General features: G+C 35.7%; 2 protein-coding genes across 4 annotated transcripts; both read left to right on the plus strand.

The window, feature by feature from the left end:
* The first annotated feature begins 782 nt into the window (after window positions 1-782).
* Window positions 783-1,659, plus strand: LOC116253729 (uncharacterized). Its single transcript, XM_031628743.1, has 2 exons — window positions 783-836; window positions 1,294-1,659. Exons 1-2 carry the CDS (start codon window positions 783-785, stop codon window positions 1,657-1,659), a joined length of 420 nt encoding a protein of 139 aa, XP_031484603.1.
* Window positions 1,660-5,236: 3,577 nt separating this feature from the next.
* Window positions 5,237-20,272, plus strand: LOC116262010 (uncharacterized). 3 transcript variants are annotated; one of them, XM_031640996.2, is made up of 12 exons: window positions 5,239-5,464; window positions 5,664-5,997; window positions 6,738-6,896; window positions 7,563-7,658; window positions 8,801-8,881; window positions 9,006-9,095; window positions 10,464-10,547; window positions 12,500-12,592; window positions 12,698-12,841; window positions 18,397-18,504; window positions 19,773-19,824; window positions 20,031-20,272. In XM_031640996.2, exons 2-12 carry the CDS (start codon window positions 5,710-5,712, stop codon window positions 20,072-20,074), a joined length of 1,239 nt encoding a protein of 412 aa, XP_031496856.1. In that variant the 5' UTR covers window positions 5,239-5,464; window positions 5,664-5,709; the 3' UTR covers window positions 20,075-20,272. The 3 variants fall into 3 exon arrangements, with proteins under 3 accessions (XP_031496881.1, XP_031496856.1, XP_031496873.1); XM_031641021.2 differs by lacking the exon at window positions 18,397-18,504 and having other exon boundaries at window positions 5,237-5,464; XM_031641013.2 differs by lacking the exon at window positions 8,801-8,881 and having other exon boundaries at window positions 5,242-5,464.
* Window positions 20,273-23,742: the final 3,470 nt, after the last annotated feature.

The following is a 23,742-nucleotide window of genomic DNA, read 5'->3' on the forward strand; positions in this document are numbered from 1 at the left end:
AGCTCAAAACCAGGTTTTGGTGTGTATGGTTTTACCTTCAAAACCATGTTTGGGTATGTTTGGATAACATAAAAACCGGGTTTGGTTAAAACTCAGTTTTCACAAAACCTTGTTTTTAAAAAAGACGGTGAATCCATTTTTCAAATAATTAAAAAGAAGTATCCAAATACAAAAACCCATTTTTCACAAACTTTGCATTAAAAAGGTCAGTTTTTACAAAACTGGGTTTCGGAAAGTGTCATCCAAATGCACCCTTTATGTTATGTATAATAACTTAGCTATGAGAAAAAGAAAAAAAGTGTATTGATTGATTTATTGATTATGCATGTGGGAAAAACTAGGAGGTGCTGTTGGTACATCAATTTCAAAGCCTAACATACATATTTTTTTATAATATTTCATATTAGTCGTGACATATATTTTATATTAAAATTTGTGAAAATAAACCTTTTATTTTATTTTATTTACATGTCAATGATGTCAACTTTTCCGGAATTTTGGATGACACCCAAAACCAGATTTCATGGCAATGGTTTTACTTCCAAAGCCATGTTTTGGGTGTATTTGAACAATATAAAAAAGTTGGGTTTGGTTAAAATTTAGTTTTCATAAATTCTGGTCTTTGAAATGAACGTGAACAATCGGATCCCCACTACCATATTATCCACGAAAAAAAACAAGGAATTTTTCACTTAGGGTGGTGTGGGTACTACATGTGGCTGGACCTAGCTGAACCTATGCCCAGTTTAGTTTAATCACAATGCAAGTTTTCAGGGACTGGCATGGGCAATGCCAACACCAGTAGCTCTACTATTAGTTTTGAGGCACTGACTCAGGTTTGATGTGGGTACTACATGCGGCTGAACCTATGTCCAATTTAATCACAATGCAAGTTTTCAAGGATTGGCATGAGTAGTGCCAACACCAGTTACTCAGTAGATCCGCTATTAGTTTTGGGGCACTGACTCAGGTTTAGTGTGGGCACCGCATGTGGTCAGCTTAATAACAATGCAAGATTTGAGGGGCTGACATGGGCAGTGGCCCGCACCAATCACACAATATCAGAGCTACCCGCTACTGGTTTTGGTTGTGTCACTCAAATACAAAAAAACCCATTTTTCATAAACCCTACAAAAATTTTTCATAAAACGAAGTTTCGAGAGTGTCATTCAAATGCACCCTTCACGTCATGCTTAAAAACATTGCTATATAGCACTATAACATAACTATAAGAAAAAGAAAAGAAAAAGTGTATTTATTGATTTACTGATTATGCATGTGGGTGATCAACAGAATCGTCATGGAGATTGGGTGGTTCGGGTTAATGGCCATTTGATCGGGTTTTGGCCGGAAACAAACTCCGACGGTGAATTTGGGCTAGCGAATGAGGTTCACTGGGGAGGAAAGGTTTTGGACTCGAGAAGATGGGGAAGGCACACCAAGACCAGAATGGGCAGCGGGCATTCCTCAGAACAGGGGATAATTAAAAGCATGACCCTATATGACCCCGACTACCAACCTTATGATCCTCCTCATCAACTTAATGTTTTCATGACCAATCCCGGCTGCTATAACGTCACATACTGGCAGGATGAATCAGATGGCCACTACATAACCGTGGGCGGACCAGGATTTACCGCGACTAATAGTTGCCTTTGATCGTCTCCGCGACCAGACCTCGAAGCAAGTTAAAACCTTGAAGACATATGAGTATGAACTTGAGTGGTTTTATGTCTAAGGTTGCTTCTCCTAAATAGACATTTTAAAAGAACAAAACGCCGCTCCCACCAATCTTTCCATTAAATTTTATGCGACTCCCTTTTAGTATTTCATTGTATCGACTGTTTAAATAGATGGTTCATTGCATGGTGGGATCACCTAATTAGTCTATCAAATACATTGTATTTGTGATTTACTTGTCCATGATAATGAATCATAACGCGAAGTACTTGAGTAGGGAACAATCAGAGGTAGAGGCAAGTTATCAAGGAAAAAGAATTGTCATTGATCATCTTAAATTGTGCTACAGCCACCTACACCCTGAACTAAGTTGGAACCTTGAAAGCATAAGGGTATGGTGGTTTTATACTGAAGAAGGACAGGGGCAGAGCCAAGGCAAGGCCTGCATGGGCCCTGGCCCTACCTAAAAAATATATATATATATTTACATGTAAATTTAAAGAAAAAAAATCACTTGTTTTATATAAAAATTTTGAAAAATGATATTTTGGCCCTTGTCAAAATTTAGAAAGTTTAATTCAACCTGCCTCATGTAAAATTTCTAGCTTCGCCCATACCCAAGGGTGTTTTCTCTAAATAAACATTAATAAATTTATTTCACCCACCAATCTTTCAAATGAAATGTCATGTAACTCTCTTTTAGTGTTTCATTATATGGATTGCTCAAATAGATTGTTCATGGGCATGGCAGGATCACTTAATTGATCTATCAAATACATTGTATTTGTCATTTACCTGTCCATGATAATCAATCATAACGCGAAGCACTTGACTAGGGAACATGCATTTAAATCTGACATAATTCCATCCAAATTTGATCCCAGTAGTTGAATTATTTCATAAGAAAATTTGCATCTAGGGATAATTGAGTTTGAATTTGTAAGACGATCTTCAGTTTGTTCCTAATGTAAGGTATCATGATTTATTGTTTACATGTGAGCATGTTCATGTAATTTCTTTTTTGAATTAATTAGAAAATTGAACTTTTCATAGCAGGAAAACTGGCGTTATTTGGATGTTGTGAAAATCACCAAATTTGAGTTTACAATGGTAGTATTTGGGAAACCATATGGTTTTTGTTTGGTAGGGAAACCACATGTTTTAAAATAGATTTTTTTTAAAAAAAAAAAAGTTCAACCTGAAAAGAGATCATGCATTGAATGAAATCCTCTTTCATTTTTTCCAATCACTTCCTAGCCTTTTTTTCTTAGATTGTAATGGAAAACAAAGTATCTTTAGGTAATGAAAAATGTGCTTAAAACCTAGATACCTGATTTTAATAAGGAAATAATTTCTGATACTAAAGAAAACTTCCATATATAGCAGTCAAAGATACTTTGTTTTCCACATTTGACTGATATATAAATATATGGAAGTTTTCTTTAGTATCAGAAGCTATTTCCTTGTTAAAATCAGGTTTTTAACATGTTTAGAATGATAGTTCGAATTCATCAAAGCCCACAGCATGATGGACGGAGATCTTTTCAAGATATAAAAAGCATCAAACGCTTATTTAACATGAAATGGCGCATGTCTAAACATGCAAAGATGCATGACAAGAATCTAAAGTAACTGGAAATAAAAGGAGCAAACAAGCGAGAAATTCAGCCTTGTCAAGGGAAAAAAGAAAAAGAAAGGGAAAGCAAACCAGCACCACATGCACGTTATTTCTCCAACGCGTGTAACTTCGATACATCGGCAATATAAAGGCAGCCGTTTCCATGGAGAAACATAAACCATGCGCGCTTCATACTTCGCCATTTTGGTAGCAGCAGCTCGAGACGTATTGGTAGCTGGTAAAACCAGAAACGTTGCTTCAGTATTTTTGTTTGCACTTGCCGACTTGTCTACCTGTGATTTATTTCCATTAACTCCAAAAGTTTTGTTGCCATTTGGGTTACAACAACGTTCCTTAGTGTGACCTGGTCAAGTTCAAGTCAAGTTTTTACTTCCAAGTCAAGTCGAGTCCGAAATAGCTCAACTCATTGTGCAGCCCCAGTGAAAAATTAAAACGTTCAAATCATATTTAATTTGGTCAGTGCGTGGAACTAGTCAAGATTTATGAAACTTTTAAAAATAGAAAGAAAACACATGGAAGGTTGGAGTCTAAACTTGATTTTGAAAATTTCATAAGTTCTACTATTTTTATGTAACAAGATAATCTAATCGAGTCATTGCTATGACATGCATTAAATCGTACCTAATTAGACAAGTACTACCACATGGTCCTTGTGTTAATTCTAATGATGAATATAGATTAATCGTTATGTGATTAATTGCAAATAGACAAATTTTAGTTTGAACAGATAGTTAGGGGATAAAATTTTGAAAATTGGGAATGTAAACCTAAGGTATGGTAATATATATATATATATATATATATATAATACATGCATGTACATTGTTAATGTAGAGTCAAATTCAAATTAAGAACACATGTTAGTCATGAATCCTCATATGGATTTGTCTGATGATACAAGCAGTTCATGATAGCTCATTGGCTATAGGATTGTCATGATAGATAATTGGCTATAGGATTGTCATCATCAGTTTTTGTGTTGGACAACATTGGTGATCTAGGCACTGTGTTGAGTATGAGCTTTGTCGTTATTTTATTCTTCGGGTTTGAGTCTTTCTGTGAGATTTGAAGATGTCACTTGAAAAAAAAAAATGCTTTGTTAGTTCTTAGTTTGTCATGTACTACTCGAGTTGTGGTTTGGTTTTAATGACTTTTATACGTGTATATTAAAAAAAATTGTATCAAGAACTTGGGTCATGACAATTGATCACTAAAAACTAGACATATTAACATTGACAATAGTTCATGGTACTTTTAACAATGATTTATAATTCTCCTAGCGATTTTTTTTTATTTTTCATTTATTTAGTAACATTGCACATAGATGAATACACATGCACAAGTGAACAAGTGAATGATTACTTTAACTATCCAAAATCACTGAACTCACTCATGAGGGCCGTCTGATCTATTGTGATGAGCAGTTGAGAGAAAATAACAAAAAGTGTGAATTAATACTAAATCATGAAAATACTTATCACATGTTTGTTTCTCTCTCAACAGTTAAGTACAATGGATAAGACGGCGCTCATGAGCTGAGTGATTTTAGTTACTGGATAGCAGGAGTCAAAATTCAATTTTTATGCACACACATAGATATATAGAAATTAGTAGTTACTAAAAGTGCTAGATTTGTAAAGAATTATTTTAGTTATTGATATTTTGAATGTAGATGGTTGAAAGAAAAACAATGCAAAACAGGAAATAGGGATGATACTCTTACTATTAATTAATAACTTTTTTTCTCAACTATTGTAAATCTTGTAATGATCAACAACCAATATTTTTATGGGTGTACCATGTAAGGGTTTTAATTTATCAATTATATACATATATGTGTTTACTTTTATGTGAGCCATAAGCAATATAGGTTGCTTAAGAAACGGACAGGTTTAGGTTGAGTCCAATCGTTTTAGTGCGCAAGAAGAAGATCGAAAGCGTAAAATCCATCAAGTTCCGGTGGAAAGAAGTTGGTTCTGGAGTCTTGGACTCCCTGGCGTGATCAGCCCGATAGGACCGTTTTCATCTTGGCGTCGGGGGTTCCCCAGGGTGCTGGGCGGTAAGGGTGTTCACTGTGGGCACAGTTGCCTTTCCGATCTCTCTGAAAGACCGGAACGGATGATGGCTCACCTTCTCTCTGCAATGGTACCCGTTTGCTTTCTTTGCCTCTCTGATGAAGCTCTCCATCTGCTTTACTTACTTGGGAAGATGGGTATCTTTTTCAATCAGTAGTTTAGCGCCTTTGATCCTTCCACTTTTCGCTCCTCTGGCGGAACCAAATCGTTTTCGTTTTCTTGTCGATCTCTTGCTATAAAAGTTGATTTTTTTCCTCCTTATTCTATAGACCTTCTGGAGTGCTTCCTTCCGAAGAGGTTGAAGCGCGCCTGTACATGACCTGCGCGGTTGGGTTTCAATGGAGCTGTAGTTTCAAATGGGGGAGCTGTATCCCTTCTGAGACGATCAGAAACAGACGTGGGTTTCGCCCGAGGGCGCTTGAATCAAGCGCTGTATTGGTGCTCTTCGATACTCGTTGCAGTTGTGCGAGAATCTTGCGGGAACCGGTTGCTGTTGGCTGGGAGCGTTGGGGACCAATGGAAGAAGAGAAGGACGCCTTCTATGTGGTTAGGAAGGGAGACACTGTGGGGGTATACAAGTCCTTGAAGGATTGCCAAGGCCAAGTTGGTCCACTCTTCCATGCATCTCTACTGCATATATTTTCGCTTCTTTTGTTTCTGAGGACAATAAGCTTTATCCTTTTACAATTTTTTCTCTACTATTAAGTGGTAGGTAAATGTGTAGCATATTATATCAGGTTAACTCCTGCCTATTTTCAGAAGTAGGAAAACATTGACGCTGGCCGTGTTGTTTTACCATGGCGCTGTTTTGCTTTTAACATGGGGAAACGCCATCGCTTGATACTTTACTTGATTCAGCACTTGCAAATATGAACACATTGCTGCAAATGATATTTATCGGGTCAACGTTTAATGCTAACTAACCATGGTTTGCTCTTTAAGTGCGTCCTGTTCTTTGGATAGATACTGTTTAAAAGCAATCCTTTTTGTCTGTTCTGGCGTTTAGGTTGAGATGGTTCTCGGAGATTAGCTCTGACTAGCCAGCTAGCTGGGTTTCACGTCTCTACGTGCATATGTCAAGATATAGATGTATATGAAAGAGAAAACAGTCTGTTCACGACACAAATGATTTGTAAGACAATTTTGGAAATAATTCTTGACAGTGTTTCAGCAGAGAGGGGGTTTAGTAGGCAATAACACAACCCTCTGACTTGAATATGATGAAGTTGATGGTTGGATTGTGGTGTTGTTAGTTGGTACTTGTTTTGAATAAATTATTTCAGCCATTGTTGCTTATCACCCTGTGAGGTACAAAGTTACAAACATATTTATATTTTTTCCAGTTGTGGGACCCAACTTTTAGCGTGTATAAAGGTCATTACTTGTCTAAGCAAGCTGAAGAATATCTGGCTCTTTGCGGGCTGAAGAATGCTGCCTACTCAATCTGTTCAATGGACCTGAAGGAGGATGTTTTTGGACCTCTTGTTCCATGTTCTCATCAGGTAGTACTTTGACGAGGATCATCCCATGTTATTATGTTTTTGTGATGATTATTCTGCATTACAGTCAACTTGAACTTCTAAATTCCTTTGTAAGTTTGTACCACATGCCTAATGTGCATCCATCATTTTGAAATAATCTTGCTATTTCTCTTTATTTTACATGGTGCATAATGTATTAGCCAATAGTTCCTGCTAGGAACTTCAGAAGTTAAAACATTAGTCAATTAAGTGAGACTGATGCCTAGGGTATCTAAAGTTGAACTAGGTTACTAGTGTTATTTAAGCCTAGGGAACCTAGACTAGTCTGATTTTGTGGGTAGGCCTATCATTTCCCATGCAACATCAACAGGTCTAACTGTCTAAGCTGGAACTCCAGTTGCCAAAATTTTTTTGCTATGAAAATCTACAAGCACAATAAATTCTGAATCATTCTAAGTTGAATTGGTATTTAAGCTTCCAGTGCAGTTTCTTTTTTTGTGCTATGTTCAATTAGCTTATTTTTTTATAAGTGTTTCTTCCCAAGGTCATGCATGCAGAGCACTATAGTGGTTGTGATGGGAACTGATGGAACAATAAATTTGTTTTGAGAAGTTGCTTATTTGTTTCTTAAATTTCTTTTGCTTCTGTCATTTTTGAAACACAAAGGATGACTTTTATCTTACTCAGGAACCAGATGGCGTTTTCTCTTCTTTTGCCAAGAGGTCCAGTAAAACAGTTGAGCAGAAGAGGCCAGTTGAAATTCGTGATGCAGATTCCATTAATGTGAGTCGGAACCCTGTCTTATCATGTTTAGTAGTGCTAAAGTTAGATTTGTTAGATGATTTTGCATGACAAAAAGGGCTACCATTACAAAGAAAAGTAATGACACACTGATCAAAATTTGATCATGAAATTTTCTGTATTTGTTTGCATTATCATCACATTTGTAGTGCTGCATGGTTATGATAAATGTTCTAGTTATATTGGAGGAATATTTTATCATTTGCTAGTTCACTTATTGAAATTGAATTTCCTTGGTACAAATTTAATAGATTCTAAATAGTTCAATTGGGTACTACTCATTTAATTTCTTGCCCCATGTTTCATACTGAACATGAATGATCATTCTTTTAGACAGAAAAGATTTTCAAAGTTCATAGATGTTCACTTCATTAGGGTGTGACAGTATACAGCTTTTACAGGTGTTGTAATATATTAATCTTCAAATTGCCTGATTATGTCCTAAATGTTTGAATTGTTGACTGTAATTTCTCTGCTATGCTTTTATCATCTCCATATTGTGAGGGTTCTCATTTACGCATATTAGCATATCTTGTTTTTGCATGGACATGCAGAACATGTCACTACAACTGCTAATACACGAACTAAGTCGCTTAATTTTCTGTTCATTAAGTTAAATAAATGTAAAATCACTCTATTATCATTCAAAACATATCGACGAATATTAGTGATCTCTGGAACTATCACAGCTTTATTTGGTACATTATCAGGAAGATATTGTGATGTCTCATAAATATAATAAAAACATAGACATCATGGTAATATTGCTATAATATCATGTTGTTTTCCCTTAAAATCTTTTGCTTAAGAAACTCATAATTTCATAAAATTTTCTATAAATTTCCAAAATTTTCTCAGAAAATAAAATTTGGAGAATCCCGGGAACTTTTTCCTGAGAATGATATTTGTGATTGTTATATGAAGTTATGATCTGACATGATCTGCATTTGTTTCAGTAAGTGACTGAAAAAAATTGCCTTATCATTCAAACTCTTATGTTTTTGGTTACTAAATATCAGTCTAAAAATAGGTCTCCTCACCAAATAGTTCTCATTATTTACTAATTCAAACTTCAAAGGTTAAAATATCAAACAACAATATTGAGGAGCTGAAAATTATGTTAGGACTTGAGAAATGACGTAGTGCCCTTATCCGATGAAGCATGGGAACTAGAAGCACTCTCTATGTGTATTTTGTATGACAAGGTATGCTGTTGGCTTTTCTTGGATCGTTATATTATCATATACCTGTTGAAATTTTTGTTTAAAATTTTTTCCTTTACCTTCTATTTCAATTTGTACATTTTCTGAACATTCTGTCTTTCTTTAGGAAGCTTGTGGATCAACTGGTCTTCCAAATGAACGTTCTAAGCATCAAAAAATAATCAATGCGACGGCAAGGCCCATTGCTAGTTATAGTGTGAGTTTCTTTTCTTTCTTCAGTGTTTGTATATATTTTATATTGCTTAGAGCAATGCCAATGCCTGTCGTGTTGATTTCGTGGTACCAGTCCCTGGTTTGTTTAGTAAACTAAGCTTATTTCCAGGAGACATTGAGTTCACATGTACCTGCTGACTTGTACCTGTTCTTCAATAGCTGCTGCATGCATTTCCTCTTGATCCATAGCTCTTTTTTGTAGTCATACATCCTTCATCATTTTGCATGACATGCCCCCAAACCTGCAACCCGTCTTCTCTGAAAGAAGGGAAAAGAAGCAACAATCGTACCTGTTGATCGATGTTGCTTGCTGTAGGACATTGTGTTCCAACTTAAAATTTTGTCCATTTAATATTTCCTCCCTTTTACATGTCTGTATGCAGCTTCATTATTTTTTTTTTCATAAGGAACTTACTTTTGAGGTAAAACAAATAACTTTTTATGATTTAGCATGCCAAAAAATGGTTATCCATATTTTCATGTGATCTTGTCATTTATTTTTATTCATGCATCTCAGTGTTTTATTTTCGCATGACATCTAGTTGTAATTTCTGAATTAAAGTTCTTTTCTGTCTTCTTTCTGGTGTGCATATTCTGAGGCAATAGCATACCTCTATGCTATGTGACAGGGTTTGAGTATTTTGGATACTGGATTTGTTTCCTTTGGATTATTTTTAAATTCTTTTCAATTCCTGATATTTTCCCTAGAAAAAAATAGCTTTGCCCGAAAGTACTTGAAGAAACCTAGCCAATAAAAACCCAAGATCCAGCTAATATCTGTATTCTCATATCTTGCCTGCCTGTCATTTAGAGTTCTTGTATTCCAAATTTTTCTGTATGTAAGTGGCAAAATGCTCATACATGTTACCTGGTAAGAGGATATGCACAATGGCCTGTTGATAGCTTTTGTCTTCCTCCAGTTTTCAAATTTTACTTGGTCAAATCACCTCTTTCTTTTTTTTGAAAAATTGAGAGTTGGGAAGTTAACAAGAATTATTCTCTAAAGACCCCATTCTTCTCTTCTTAAAGACCATCAAATGACATTCCTCACTTGGTATATGGTTATTGCTGTATTTGTTGATATCTCCTGCACAGGTATATGAATAAAAATTTTGGGGATATGGCCATTTTTTGTCAAATTTCCATCATACTTTCTATTGTATAAGATATTAGAAACCACTAGCCAAAATGGAGCTTCACTTTGACATAGCTTGATATCATAGCATTTTTATCTTGTTTCTATTATTTATTGTGGTTAATGTTCATGTCGGTTTTTACCTTCTCGTAAGAGATAAAATTCTTCATTTCCATATTGGCTTTCTCAACTATTGCATTCTTTCTGCATCTTTAGGAACCTCTCAGGCTTCAAGTAGCGCAGTTAGAGGAAAACATAAATGATTGTGGTTCAACGACTCATATTTCAAAATCTAGAAATGTGAGTTATTCTTCGTCAATTATTTTCTGAATGCTTGCCCTTCTTTGTGCTATTTGTGATCCAGGACAAGATTCTTTATTAGTGAGGAAGATGACAAGAATATTGACATACGCTGCTGTTCATAAATGTGATGGCTTCATGTTCTTTATTGCAACATGAGCTGAATTGACCACGAATGCTAGCCGTCTTTCGTTTATTTTATGCCTAGTCCAACTTTTCATGCATGTATTGTTGTCTGGAAACATGATAATATTGTTCTAGTAAGTATTTTCAAGCAAGTTCCTGCATTTAAATGAATGCTGTATGTAATATTGCATTTACCACATTTACTATTAAACTTGTAACTGTACACTTGTACAGTGCAAATATTTCTATATTCTGTGGAAAAGTTTCTGCCTTTCGGGCTAAGCATGCAGGCCTTCAGTGAAATAAATGCGTAACATCTAAGCTATACATATATTGCTTAAAACATGTCAGGTCATTATGGCCATTATCTTTTTCACAATGTTCTTTTGATCATACAGGCAGTTGGTATGGTGAGAAAAAAGTATTATGTTGTTTTCAGAGGTAAGGAGCAAGGCATTTATACATCTTGGATCAGTGCCAACAGCAAGTTCATAGATACAAAGGGCCATGATTCAGGGCATTTAAAACAGCAGTTGAAGCCTTAGACCGGTTAATGGCCTTTGTAGAAGTAGAGAGGGAAGAGAGAGAAAAGGCTATTGGTGAAAAAGCTCTGGATGAAAGGGCAGTGCAAAGAATGGTGACAGTAGCAAGGGGAATGCACATTGCATATGGCCTGAAGTTATGCATGGTTAATTTTGGCTTTGTTCTTTGGATTTTTGCAGTCAGAGTTTCTAGACGAACTTGTTTACTTTCCAAACCAGAATTTTAGTTGCTTCTCTAGTCCTAAAAGTTGGCTCTTTATAATTTATAGGGGAACCTAGACGGGATTCAAGTGACACTATACAAGGTGTTTGTCCAAAAAACACCTTTCTGGTTCTTATTGTGGAGTTTGCGCTTTTTTTAACTCCCTAAGCTGGCTTTGTTAGCTATTTGTTGGTGAGTCAAATTTGGCACTAAATGGTGATTCAGTCATATTTACAAATAGTATTTCTTGTTGTTTAAGGAGCTTGTAGTTACTTATTTTGACTCTCTAAATTATTCCTTATTGATGGGCCCAAGTTTTGGCACTAAGAAGGGTATTTTAGATTTTATGCATGTTGGCACATGATACTTAAGTGTAGTTACATATATAGGTATGTACTTGATTAGCAGAGCATGAAGTCAAATTTGAACTGGCCTGAGATCAATTAATCCAGAGACCATTTCCAAATGCTTTTCTACTGTTAGATTTTAGCCGTGTTCTTTGAACTGTTAAGGTAAGATAGTATTCGTAAGTTCATTAGTAATGTCTTTCACTTACAGCCTACAGGGTGTTCCTTCAATGTCTACAACTGGCTATCATTGATCACTAACATTTCCTTTCATGGTATTCTGAAATAGCTGCTGTGTAGTACAAGTAAATTCCATAAACATTCCATTCCTGCCTTGGTTCTTCTTGTTATGCTGTTGCAGTGCTTGTTATTATCTCTGCTTTCAGCCTAATGTATGATTCACTACAAAAGAGTAGAGAAGACATGTTTCTAATTTTAAACAGATGTATCAACTAGGCTCCATTTTACTAATTCCATGTGGCATGTGACACTTTACCTATGATGGGTTTCCTTTGTAATTTGTATATTGAATGAAATACAGTTGCTATGATCATTTCTTTTATTCTTTATTCTCAAGTATGTCTCATGTGAGTGTTGCAAACAGGCTTTACTTTGTTTCTTTCTGGGATCCTGTGGCATGTTGTGTGTGATTAACATCTTTATCTGTTATTTCCACGAGTATCCTTTTATCTGGTGAAGCCTTAAAAAGTCTAAAAAGCAAGTGATGATTCATAGGATATTTGTGTACTTGAATTTGATGGTGCTTCAAAAGGAAATCCTGGAAAGGCTGGTGCTGGTGCTGTTTTACGAATGGATGGTGGAACTATGGTATGTTATACTGTGGAAATTGAGTATCTTATGATTTTTCTGCTTGGATTTGTTGGCTTTTGCTTTCACTGCAACGTGAATCTGTTGTATGACCATCTTGTGTAGATTTGTCGTCTTCGTGAAGGTGTTGGTGTTGCCACAAACAATTTTGCTGAGTACCGAGCTGTCATACTTGGAATGAAGTATGCTCTTAGAAAAGGGGTTACAAGGATTAAGGTTCAAGGTGATTCCATGCTAGTTTGCATGCAGGTTTGTGCTTTGCAAGTCTAGAAATCGTTCGACTTACACAATGTTTAATGATTGAGGAAAGCAGTTGATTTCTGTATATAAAACATGATTAAGGCAATGGTTATGTCCTTTTATGCAATTATCTTGATTGAGGCAAAGCTTCAACGTTGTTCCATGCTAATCTGCGTGCAGTATTTGTTGAATGTTCTTGTCAGATGCTCTTGTGTTATCCAAGCATGTTTTTTGCCATTGTAATTGCTCCAGCAATGGTTGCTAATATTATTGCTGTGAAACCTTCTGAAGATTATTGTTGCACAAGTTGATGCATGGATAAATCTACATCATATGCAGGGGCCGAGGCCTGATTTTTTTCAGGGGCGGGCCAAACGGTCCAACGAACTATAATATAATATATTATATTATATATATATATATATATATATATATATATATATATATATATATATATATATATATTTGCAAACCACAGTATAGTAAAAGTGAACATATGTCGTATATAATTGCCCACGTCATGAACGTGAAGCGCGACCTGTCCTATGGCACATTTAATAATTGCTTCTGTCATTAGCACAAAACATGATCTGTCCTCAGCAGATAAGGTGTTCTATTTCTATTACAGTGACGTAAGTGTAAGCAGTGAGCATAAGGTGGACATACAAATATCACAACTCATAATATAGCAAACAAATACATCTATGAACCCCAAAATCAAAACATGTTACTTACCTAAAACAAGCAGCTTTGTATTCTTTATATGTAACACAGTCAATTTTTTCTTCTGTTTTTATTGAAAATAGTTACATATCATCATTCATTCACCTGCACAATAAAATATAAACAAAAACTACATCATTTATTATTAAAACTAAATAATGACTCAAATAAACATTAACATAAAAATGATGCAACAAAATACTTTACCTATTGCAATTGTGCTCTACGACTTTTCATCTTGTAAAAGGCATCAATAATATCATTGGAATTAAACATTTGAGCAATTTCTTTCTCAATATACAAAAGCAAACAATCTGCAAAAAATTCATCCTCCATTTTGTTACGCAACCTTGTTTTAATAAGCTTCATAGCAGAGAATGCCCTTTCTGTGGTTGCAGTGGAGACAGAAAGCGTTAGAACTAAGCAACCTGTATACATAAGGATATCCTTCACTTTTTCTACTATGTACCATTGCTTGACATACATCTGATAGTGTACCCAAATTTTGAAAACTTGGATGATGACAAATATCATTCTTATAATGCCTCAACTGATAATTTAAACTCATAAGCTCTGAGTCTAGAAAATCTTCAGGATAAAACTTCTCTGCAAGAATGTATGCATCTTGTGCATTAAATGACTCATATTGATCTCTAGGGTCGAATGTCGACATCAAACGTAGTATTTCCATAGAATTTTCATTAAATCTACTATTCAACTCTACCAGTTGAGAATCAATGGCAACAATAAAAATATCGACATGATAATGATGCCTCACTGTAATAAAACTGCATTCACGACGAGAACGTGATCCTCTGACAAAATATTGAACATCCATATCTGGAATAGGGATATCATGTGTCACACAAAATGCTCCCGCAGTATCTATAAATGAATCCGAACCATTCTCCCTAAGTTCTTGTAGGAACTTTTTTGAATTATAAACCATATCCATTGCATTTAAAATGTCTTGTCTTTGCTTTTGCAATGACTGACAAAGAGTATCACTCTGTCCCAAAATTTGTTGTCCCAACTCCCAAGTGTAAAATAAATACAATGTTCATCATTACGTTTACTGCTTGCACTAACAACATTAATTACATATGTTAACTGTTCAAAAAAGTTATGAACATGGCCAACTTCTTTTGAAGCTGCAACAAGTGCAAGTTGTAATCTGTGAGCAAAACAATGGACATAATATGCATAAGGACATTCATTCAAAAATGAATGCTTGCAATCCATTCAATTCACCTCGCATATTACTAGCACCATCATATCCTTGACCCTGTATATCTTGAATGCTAAGATTATGTTGAGACAACAAAGTTGAAATTGCATTCTTCAAAGTAATTGCTGTGGTATCCCTTACATGCACAACATCTAAAAATCGCTCTTGAACTTGACCTTGCTTATTAACAAATCTAAGAACAACGGCCATTTGCTCTCTCTTGGACTCATCTCGAGCTTCATCAATAATAATACAATATTTAGCATCACCAATTTCTTCTATAATTTTAGCTTTCAATTTACTTGCAAAAACATGTAAAATTTCTTTCTGAACTGTTGGTGATGTATATTTAGCATTCTTTGGAGCATTATCCAAGACAACTTGTGCAACTCTGTCATTATAACTAGCTAAAGTTTTAATGAACTCAATAAAGTTACCTTGATTCATTGAACTTGAACTTTCATCATGGCGTCTAAAAGCACAAGCTTGAAATGTTAACCAACGAACTGCGTCTACGGATGCCTTCAATCTCAAGCGGTTGTTGTGAACAAGCTCTGAACTTTGCTTTTCAATCATTTTATCTATGTGTTTGCTTTGACGACTTAAGTCATTAAATGCACTCACATTCATATTATGGGGTGAATTTTGACTTGTCCCTTCATGAATACGAAATGCACATGTTTTCTCACTACCACCCACCTTTTTTCAAACTCTGAATCCTTTAGTAATAAATGGACTGTCATTTGAATATGGAGTACTGAAAAGATAACACGGCAAACAATATGCACTATCTGTCTTGGGAGAATATTCTAACCATGGAAATTTTTGAAACCATGAAGCTTGAAATTTACGAGGATGATTTGAAGGACCTGACACTGGATATCTATGAAGCTTGTGTTGATATGACCCATAATTAATATATGCTCGCCTAACTTCATCTCTCTCATTTACTGATATCTCCCATATAGGACGTTGCAGCCCTAGATCACGCACGATGCTTTCTGCAATTTCAATTTTTGGATACTTAAAAGGTGGAGAATCCGAGTCACAAAGAACAAGTTCAAGAGCTTTCGAACTAGAACAACCAGCATTTTGGTTTTCTCCCTCTTTGTTTTCTCCCCCTTGGTTTTCTCCCCTTTGGTTTCTTTCCTCTTGGTTTTCTCCCTCTTGATCAATAACTTGTTTTTTTTTTGAAATAATCTTAAATATTTTTCATCTTCTTCTCAATAAACTAACATGAAAAACCTGAAATTTAAAATAGACAATAAGATTTAAACATTTTAGATATATACAAACCCAATAAACATAGCACAATGCAAACACCATATGAAGATCTTATTCCGGCAGTAACATTACTCACTTAACTAGTGTGTGTGTGTGTGAGAGAGAGAGAGAGAGAGAGAGAGAGAGAGAGAGAGAGAGATAATCAAAAAACAAATAGAAATAATCATCAGCATGGATGTGCTTTGCCTGGGGATAACTGATTCCTTTTCCTCTTATAGCATCAAAGGAAACAAAACCAACCTCCTCTCTTCTTGTCTATGTGTATATACGCTTTGCCTAAACAGAGTTGGATGCAAGAAAAGTTAAACAAGGGAGCTTGGTTGTCAAAATAGAACAGTTTCTAATGGCAATGAGGATCCAGGGAAAATACTAAAGGCTAGACAGATGAGATTCTTGGATCTGGACAATGTACAAAGTAAAAACCAATGAAACATGCCCGACAAGTGGAGGCACAGGACTAGACAATTTGTTAAATGGTCTCCAAAAGTGAGATTCCTTCACAATTACCAGCAATGTCAAACAGAAATAAATGCTTCCCATAAAGCTAGCGTAATCTGTTTTTCTTCCATATTCACGAGGGACCAACACCCTTAGTTAACACAAAGCACGAACCATGCACATTCATATTTACTAACATATTTAGCATTTCCAATCTAGAAAGAAATTTGACTATAGATAGCCTAATTAACTTTATGGGAAGCATTTATTTCCGTTCTGATGAAATTCCAAAAGCTAGCCTAATCTGCTTATTATTGTGGTTAGATAATTCTCTAGGCCTGAAATTGTGGATTTGAAATCATTAGACAAGCAGGTACTCCCAAAGAAAGCTTAACTATGGGCTTGATAATGATGATCCACAGAACAGCTCTCGTGGTTCCATAGGTTACAGATGATACACTAAACCAATCCAGATTTAACATCAGCAAAAGAAAAAAAAAAGTAAAATTCTCTTATTCCGACCTACCTCTTATGTGCAGCATATTTAGAATTCCAGAAGATCATCAGCTGAGAACGAGCTGACCAGGAACTGAAGAAACAAAAAATTGCAACACGCAAAGCTAACATTACCAGACGAAAATCCCAAATACATACCAGTATAAACTATTATAAGCTAAGGAAAACAATTAAACAAGTATAAAAATGATCCTCATAATTGGTAAAGCTGCAAATTATAACAGAAAACAATTAAACAAGTATAAAAATGGCATATAATGATGTAAAACGTGAAGTCTATGCCTTGCATCTATTCTCTTCAAAAATCAAAAGGTTGCGGTACAAAATGCTCCCAATTCCCAAATTACCTCCGCCAAGTCTCTGTGCTGTGATTGTGGCCTTGTGGGCCAGGGCAAGGTGCCAAGGAGAGAGGGAGCCAGCGGGCAGCGAGAGCTGTGAATGTGGTGTGGGCCAGGGCACTGGGCAGGGAAGGAGGAGCCAGCGTGAATCGTGATGTGTGATTGTGGGCCAGGGCAGGGAAAGAGGAGCCAGCGAGAGAGAGAGGGCGTGGCCGCGTGAGAGAGAGGGCCCTGCTCTGCTATCTGCTACGGTTGTGGGCCAGAGAGGAGGGGACCATCTGAGCAAGCGGGAGAAAGGGGGAAATGAGATAGGGTAGGGCAGAGAGGAAGTGAGCGAGAGAGAAAGGGGCGAAAAACGGGAGGGAGTGAGCGAGAGAGAAAGGGGCGAAAAACGGGAGGGACCGAGCTGGTCGGGCCAAGACCATCCGTGGGTCGGGCCAAGACCATCCGCGGGTTGGGCCAAAGTAAAAAAAAACTGATTTTTTTAATATAATTTTTTTTTTTGAAGCTCACCCGGGCCATGGCCTAGGCGGGCCCCCCCTCCCTCCGCCCCTGATCATATGTATATGCTTGGTGTAGAACTTGTTAAGAACAAAATAAGACACTGAACACTAGCCAAGAATCTTCTGTAATTTTAAGATTTTTTTTTGTTAATGATTTATGATGTGGACTTGTATTGTTAAGTACCATGCATAAGCCCTAAGGATTATTTATTTTTTTCCAAGAGGGAAGTGAAAAATCATTGATAACAAAATTCAGAATCATGCAAGTCACGAGAAATCACATTGGTGATGCCATTAAGGCACCTCACTTCCTTTTTTGATGAGTTTCATATTTGTACCAGTACCACAGCTATATCCTGTAAATTCAAGTTGATTAATCTTACATCCTTTTATGTTTTAACTTTTCTCTTTGAAGACCGTGAATCACATGACCTAGTATTTTATTAGAGGAAATTCTGTCTTGTGGTTGTAACATATGGAAAATTTTATCTTTTTGGTCTTGTTGGCATCTAACACCAACTTTTAAAATGGCAGATACAAAATAAATGGCAGACCAAGAACAAGAACATCCTTGATCTGAGCAATGAGGCTAAGAAGTTGAAGGACAAGTTTCTCTCTTTCCAAATCAATCATATACCAAGAGTATGAATTTTATTTGTATTTCCTTTATGTTTTTATTTGTTTTAGTAGTTAACATTTATTCCAAATTAGAGCAGCATGGATATACTTCATGGAGAAACTGTCTTCGTTTTGCTTGGGCATTAAAAATTAAAAAAAGTATTCTTAATGTTATTGAAGTTTCTGATAATTCCTTGAAACATTATTCTTGGAGTTGTTTTCTCCTGTAACTTGGCAGCTTGAAAATGCTCAAGGAATTGCTCATCAAAATGCTCCTTAGGACAATTACTCTAAGGGATCTGCTAATGCAAATCCTTTGGAGAAAGTTGAATCCCTGATTCGTGAACCTTTCTTTTCTCAGTAGCAAGAATATGCTTTTCTTTGGGAATTTCAACTACTGAGTGAAATTCAGTACCAAAGAGGTGTAAAACATCAATATCGAAGGGCTTGTTAGCTGAATGGCATTTATGTGTACAATATATTCATTTGCTATATTCATTACTGACTCTGAGGATCTGCAGTTTTATGGAAGATCAGTAAATTTGAGGATTGGAAGCTTTTATGGGATATGTAATATGACATACATAGTATATATAGATATATGCATATACACAAGCTTTATATGTAACATTGTATGTGTGTTTGTAGAGATACAGATATAGGAATCAAAATGAGGAATGCTGTTTTGACGTGGCCTAGTCATTAGGTAGGGACTTGGTACTTATTGCACTCCAAATGGAACACCATCTAACATCATCTCTTGTGTTCAATGATAATCCAAGAGCCAAGTAACACCCAAGGATGATGATGATGATGTACCGATACAATGTGATCCACTGAAAATGAATCTGGGAATTCATTGACAGGAAATACAACACTAAGGAAAAGAAAAACAGGATGTTGCTGTGTAACTTTTCTTATATACAGTGCAATGACTAATGTTGAACAGACCTTTCTCTTTCAAGTTTCAATTGGTGTTTGTCGTATTTTAGGATGCTAACCAAGAGCATTCTTTCTAAATCTAGGCTTGAATCACCAAATAAACTTTTGAAGTAAGAAGTGAATGATTGACGGAAGTGAGAAACTGACTAGAAAATAAAATTAGTTAGAAATTGGTAACTGTACATCAACCCACAGTGTTGAACATCATAATGAATGTCAGCTGAAGTTTGTTCATTTTTATGGTCTGAACTGCTTGAGCTACTGCTGTTTACACTTTGAGATGGACAATCTAAATCTAACCGTTGTTTCTTTCCCACGTTTACACCTTATCGTTTCTTTTCCCTGCTAAGGAACTCAATTCTGAAGCTGATCGTCAGGCAAATTTAGCCATTGTTCTGGCAGGTATCGACCATTTATTTTTTCCATCTTATATAAAACTGTTTTTAATTGTCATCTCATTTTTTAATGTTCTCCTGTTACTGAGCTGTAGGTATGTGACTGGTACCAATAGTTGAAGGTTTTTTGGTTGCATTATTGAGTATAAAATGCTTTAGTTACTAAAAATGCCATTTTATGCCTTGCATCACATAACATTCCTCCATTTGCAGATGGTGAAGTTGAAGAGGAATATGAGAACAAGCTACTAACATGATAACGATTTGCAGCTTAAGTTTACCGGCTTGTATGCATGCAGAAAATGGTTCTGCTAACCAGACATAGCCTTCTTATCAAGTTTTGTTCATGATTCTATCTTTTGTAAGATACGTGTATATATTAATGTTGACTTAGGCAAAACTTTGCTGTTTTAAGCAGGCAATTCTTTCTGTTACTAATTATTGGCTTACCCCGATGTTATATTCCAACTCGTATGGTTTATAAAGAGACTAGAGGATTGCTTGAGACGGCCTTGCTTATACTTTGAGAATTATAAGGTTAGCTTAGTGAGCTGCTGTTTTTCCATTAGGAGAGGCATGCTTATAACTGTGCTGTCACCAACACTTAAGAACGGTGAATTCTAGTGAAGAAACTTCAACTCGCCTGGCTTCTTAAAGAACGATGGTTGAACTTGTGTTCTGTGAAGTCACCTAATAAACTAACAGAATCGTCAGGCTTCGTCTAGCCGCAACTGGGCCATTATTTTTCTTTTGAAGCAGCACGAAACGAATTATGTTGAGAAAAGGTCTTGTGAATACATCAAAGAGTAACTCAATATCGACGGTTGCAAATTCAGATAAAACGATCAAATCTCTTTAGTATTATATATATATATATATATATATTATATCATGGGTAAAGTTAATGTTTATTAATGTTTATGGAAGAGTATTGGATAGTGAGATAACACAAATTAGTGGTATTTTCCCATAGAAAGACAAGTACTAACATATTTTCAGATAGACCTGGGTTCTTTGTTGGTTTGCGGGGTATAACTTCACATCAACGCATCAGTATATGCTTGGATGAAAGGTCTAGGAATGTGGATAAATCCCGTTCACATAATCAGATTGGGTCTCTACTACAATTGCATCAAAATGTCCGAATGAAAAAGAATTAATGTTTGAATCGGGTGTTCGATTGGATTCAAGTTCTGTTTTGAATAAATATCTGACTGAATTTTGATTCCAATTTGAATTCAGTTTCAAATAAATATCTTGTATCCAATGTCTGAACATTTTGGAAATCCATTCTTAATTCACTATAAAGCAGTTTGGATTTAGTTGTGCATTTAAAAGATGCATTTGAATGCAAAAAGTAAAAGTCAGGTTCAGATGTGAAAATAAAAGTCAGATTTGGATTGGGTCCGTATTGTAAATTTAAAAATCAGATTCAGATAGGGTATGAACTTTTCTTGTTTGAACTCGAAATAGAATCAGAATATGTGAAACATTTGTAAATTGGATATAATAAAGGGTGCATCTGATTAAAATCATATCATTTGACCTCCCTAAGAAGAAACTAAGCGGACTACCAGCTGCCTGTGGGCATTACTCTTCTAAACTGCAAACGATGGATGCTTTACACTCTGGGTATCTGCTTCCTTGACATGGAAAAAAATGGGTGGGGTTCCCTTAGAGGACTAAAATTTTTGGCATGTGCACACCTCTTGAGGACTCTAAAATTTTTGGCATGTGCACACTCTATAGTACTCCAAAATTTTTTAGACTGTCGGCAGCAGTTTTTTGACGGCTGGAATTTCAGGAAAAAGTGAAAAAGGTAAGTAGGATACAAGAACACGAATGATGACGGTGGCGTAGAAGATCATGACATTATTGAAACAGGCTAAGACAAGATTCATAACAAGCAAAAACGAAGGACGAAGGAAACAAACATCATCATAACGATACCAAACATCTTTATTTTTCTCTTGAAAATATTGAGTTGTTTGTTCCTGGACAGCGGTGCTTATAAATGGGGACCCCATCTCCCCCCACTAATTTGATTAAACTTTCAAATAACAAAAATTTCAAAAAAAAAACAAAAGTTTTATGTGTGTCATCCAAAACACACAAACCAATTCTTAAAAAATGTCTTAAAAACATTTTACAAAACCAATTTTTTCGAAACGGCTTTTTATGAGGGTATCATCCTAATATGCGGTAATTTTTTTCACCTTCATTAAATGCGGCTCTTTCTTCAAATTTTGTTAACTTTTCTTTTAGGGGTAGGTTGGTCTTTTCAAACACTCGAACATTCCTAGATGTAAATGGATTGGACTTGAATTGGATCTTCCTTTTATCATATTTGATTTATAGATGATTATTTATTCAGATTCAAATTCAAAGTAAGAAAAGTCTAATACCACATCCAAGTTCGATTCTAAAGTTTGAAACTTGAACCTGAATTTTAAATACACAACCGAATTCTATCTGCATTAAAAGAGTTATATGAGTTAACGCTTACACAAGTTAAACAAGTTAAGTGGGGTAAACGAGTTAAGTACAAGCCCGATTTTCTAAAGTGGAGTAGAACTCTAACTTGCCATAAGGAGCTTGACTAGAGTTTGAACCGAACTCGATATAAAGTTTTTTGAATGGGGTCGAACTTAAGCTCGGACTCGACTCAGTTAGTAAAGATGGTACAACATAAAATAACAAAACTCTCTAATCAAATTCAAAGGCTTAGATACCTAGTATGTAGACCAAACAATAATGAAGGGAACGAATAAAAAAGAAAAATAATATAATTTTGTCCCCTTGGAGCATAAACGAAACGCAACTTATCAATTGATTGATGATGTAATTCACCCAGACTTTTTCCCCACAGAATCCCTTAAATCATGGCCCAATATTTACTACCAAAGATGCATTATAGGCCGTACTGGGAGATAGGGTCCAGTGATTGGTCCGGTTGACAAATGTATAAAGTAGTCACAATAGCAGACTGAATAGAATTAGCTTGACTGTCAATTGAGTGAACTGGTCGATCGAGCAGTTCAGCTAAATTTAGATTGAATCTGTAAAACGATACCATTATCATATACATTTTTTTAAAAAAACATGTGTAAAAAATAATACAAAAAAAATTGTGACGATTTTAAAATAAAGTGATCAAGCATATGAGAGTGACCACTCTGGATATGAATAGAAAATTGCTTCGCCACTAATTTTGATTGGATATGCAAATTCACATCTGGTAAGACCCAGCCAATTTTCTAGGTCACAGCCTAATATTCGACCTTTTATAGATAGACTGCCGAAGGAGTGAAGGCACATGCGCATATGGTGTGGGCAATTGCCCACACAAGCACACAAAAAGTGTCTAAGGCTTCAAACATTTTTTTTCGTGTACATACAGGTGCCTCTTAACCAAAATTTTATGGCTCCGTTCATGGACTGCTACCAATCAACCTTTTAGCAAAACTCTCATGTTATGTTTGATTCCCCAAGGATCTTAAATCCACGATAGCTGAAATCCACAGTTGATTTCAACATCCACCTCTAATGTGGATCTCAAATCCATGTTGGAGCGTAAAAATCATGGATTTGCGACATTCAGTCACCATGGTTGATATACATAACTAGGATTAAACACAGGTAGGATACTAAGTTTATAAACATACCTTTGCCAGAGGTTCCCCTAGGAAACCAAAGCTTGATTTTGATGAGGGAGTTTCTATACCAAGTTGCAGGGTGCAGCATGAATTCTTCTTCATTTAGGTTTTAGTTTTTCAATGAACTGATAGAAAAATAAATTCCCCGGCCCATTTGTTATCCTTTTTCCATCCTTTTATTAAGATAATTTAGTTCGAGTGCGATTATTCACATTATACAAACATGATGCAAGATCAGAATCATAGTGGATTTTTGCCGAGCAGTGACG

This window comes from Nymphaea colorata, chromosome 1 (genome assembly GCF_008831285.2).
Source record: "Nymphaea colorata isolate Beijing-Zhang1983 chromosome 1, ASM883128v2, whole genome shotgun sequence".
Lineage (NCBI taxonomy): Eukaryota > Viridiplantae > Streptophyta > Magnoliopsida > Nymphaeales > Nymphaeaceae > Nymphaea > Nymphaea colorata.

What these genes read in the sequence shown, in the direction of transcription:
- LOC116253729 (XM_031628743.1), top strand. Translation starts at nt 783, where the DNA reads ATGGGCAATGCCAACACCAGTAGCTCTACTATTAGTTTTGAGGCACTG. An exon ending in GTTTTGAGGCACTGACTCAG is followed by an intron (nt 837 to 1,293) that starts GTTTGATGTGGG and finishes GGTGATCAACAG; the next exon opens with AATCGTCATGGAGATTGGGT.
- LOC116262010 (XM_031640996.2), top strand. Translation starts at nt 5,710, where the DNA reads ATGACCTGCGCGGTTGGGTTTCAATGGAGCTGTAGTTTCAAATGGGGG. An exon ending in TGAAGGATTGCCAAGGCCAA is followed by an intron (nt 5,998 to 6,737) that starts GTTGGTCCACTC and finishes TATTTTTTCCAG; the next exon opens with TTGTGGGACCCAACTTTTAG. An exon ending in TTTAGCCATTGTTCTGGCAG is followed by an intron (nt 19,825 to 20,030) that starts GTATCGACCATT and finishes CTCCATTTGCAG; the next exon opens with ATGGTGAAGTTGAAGAGGAA.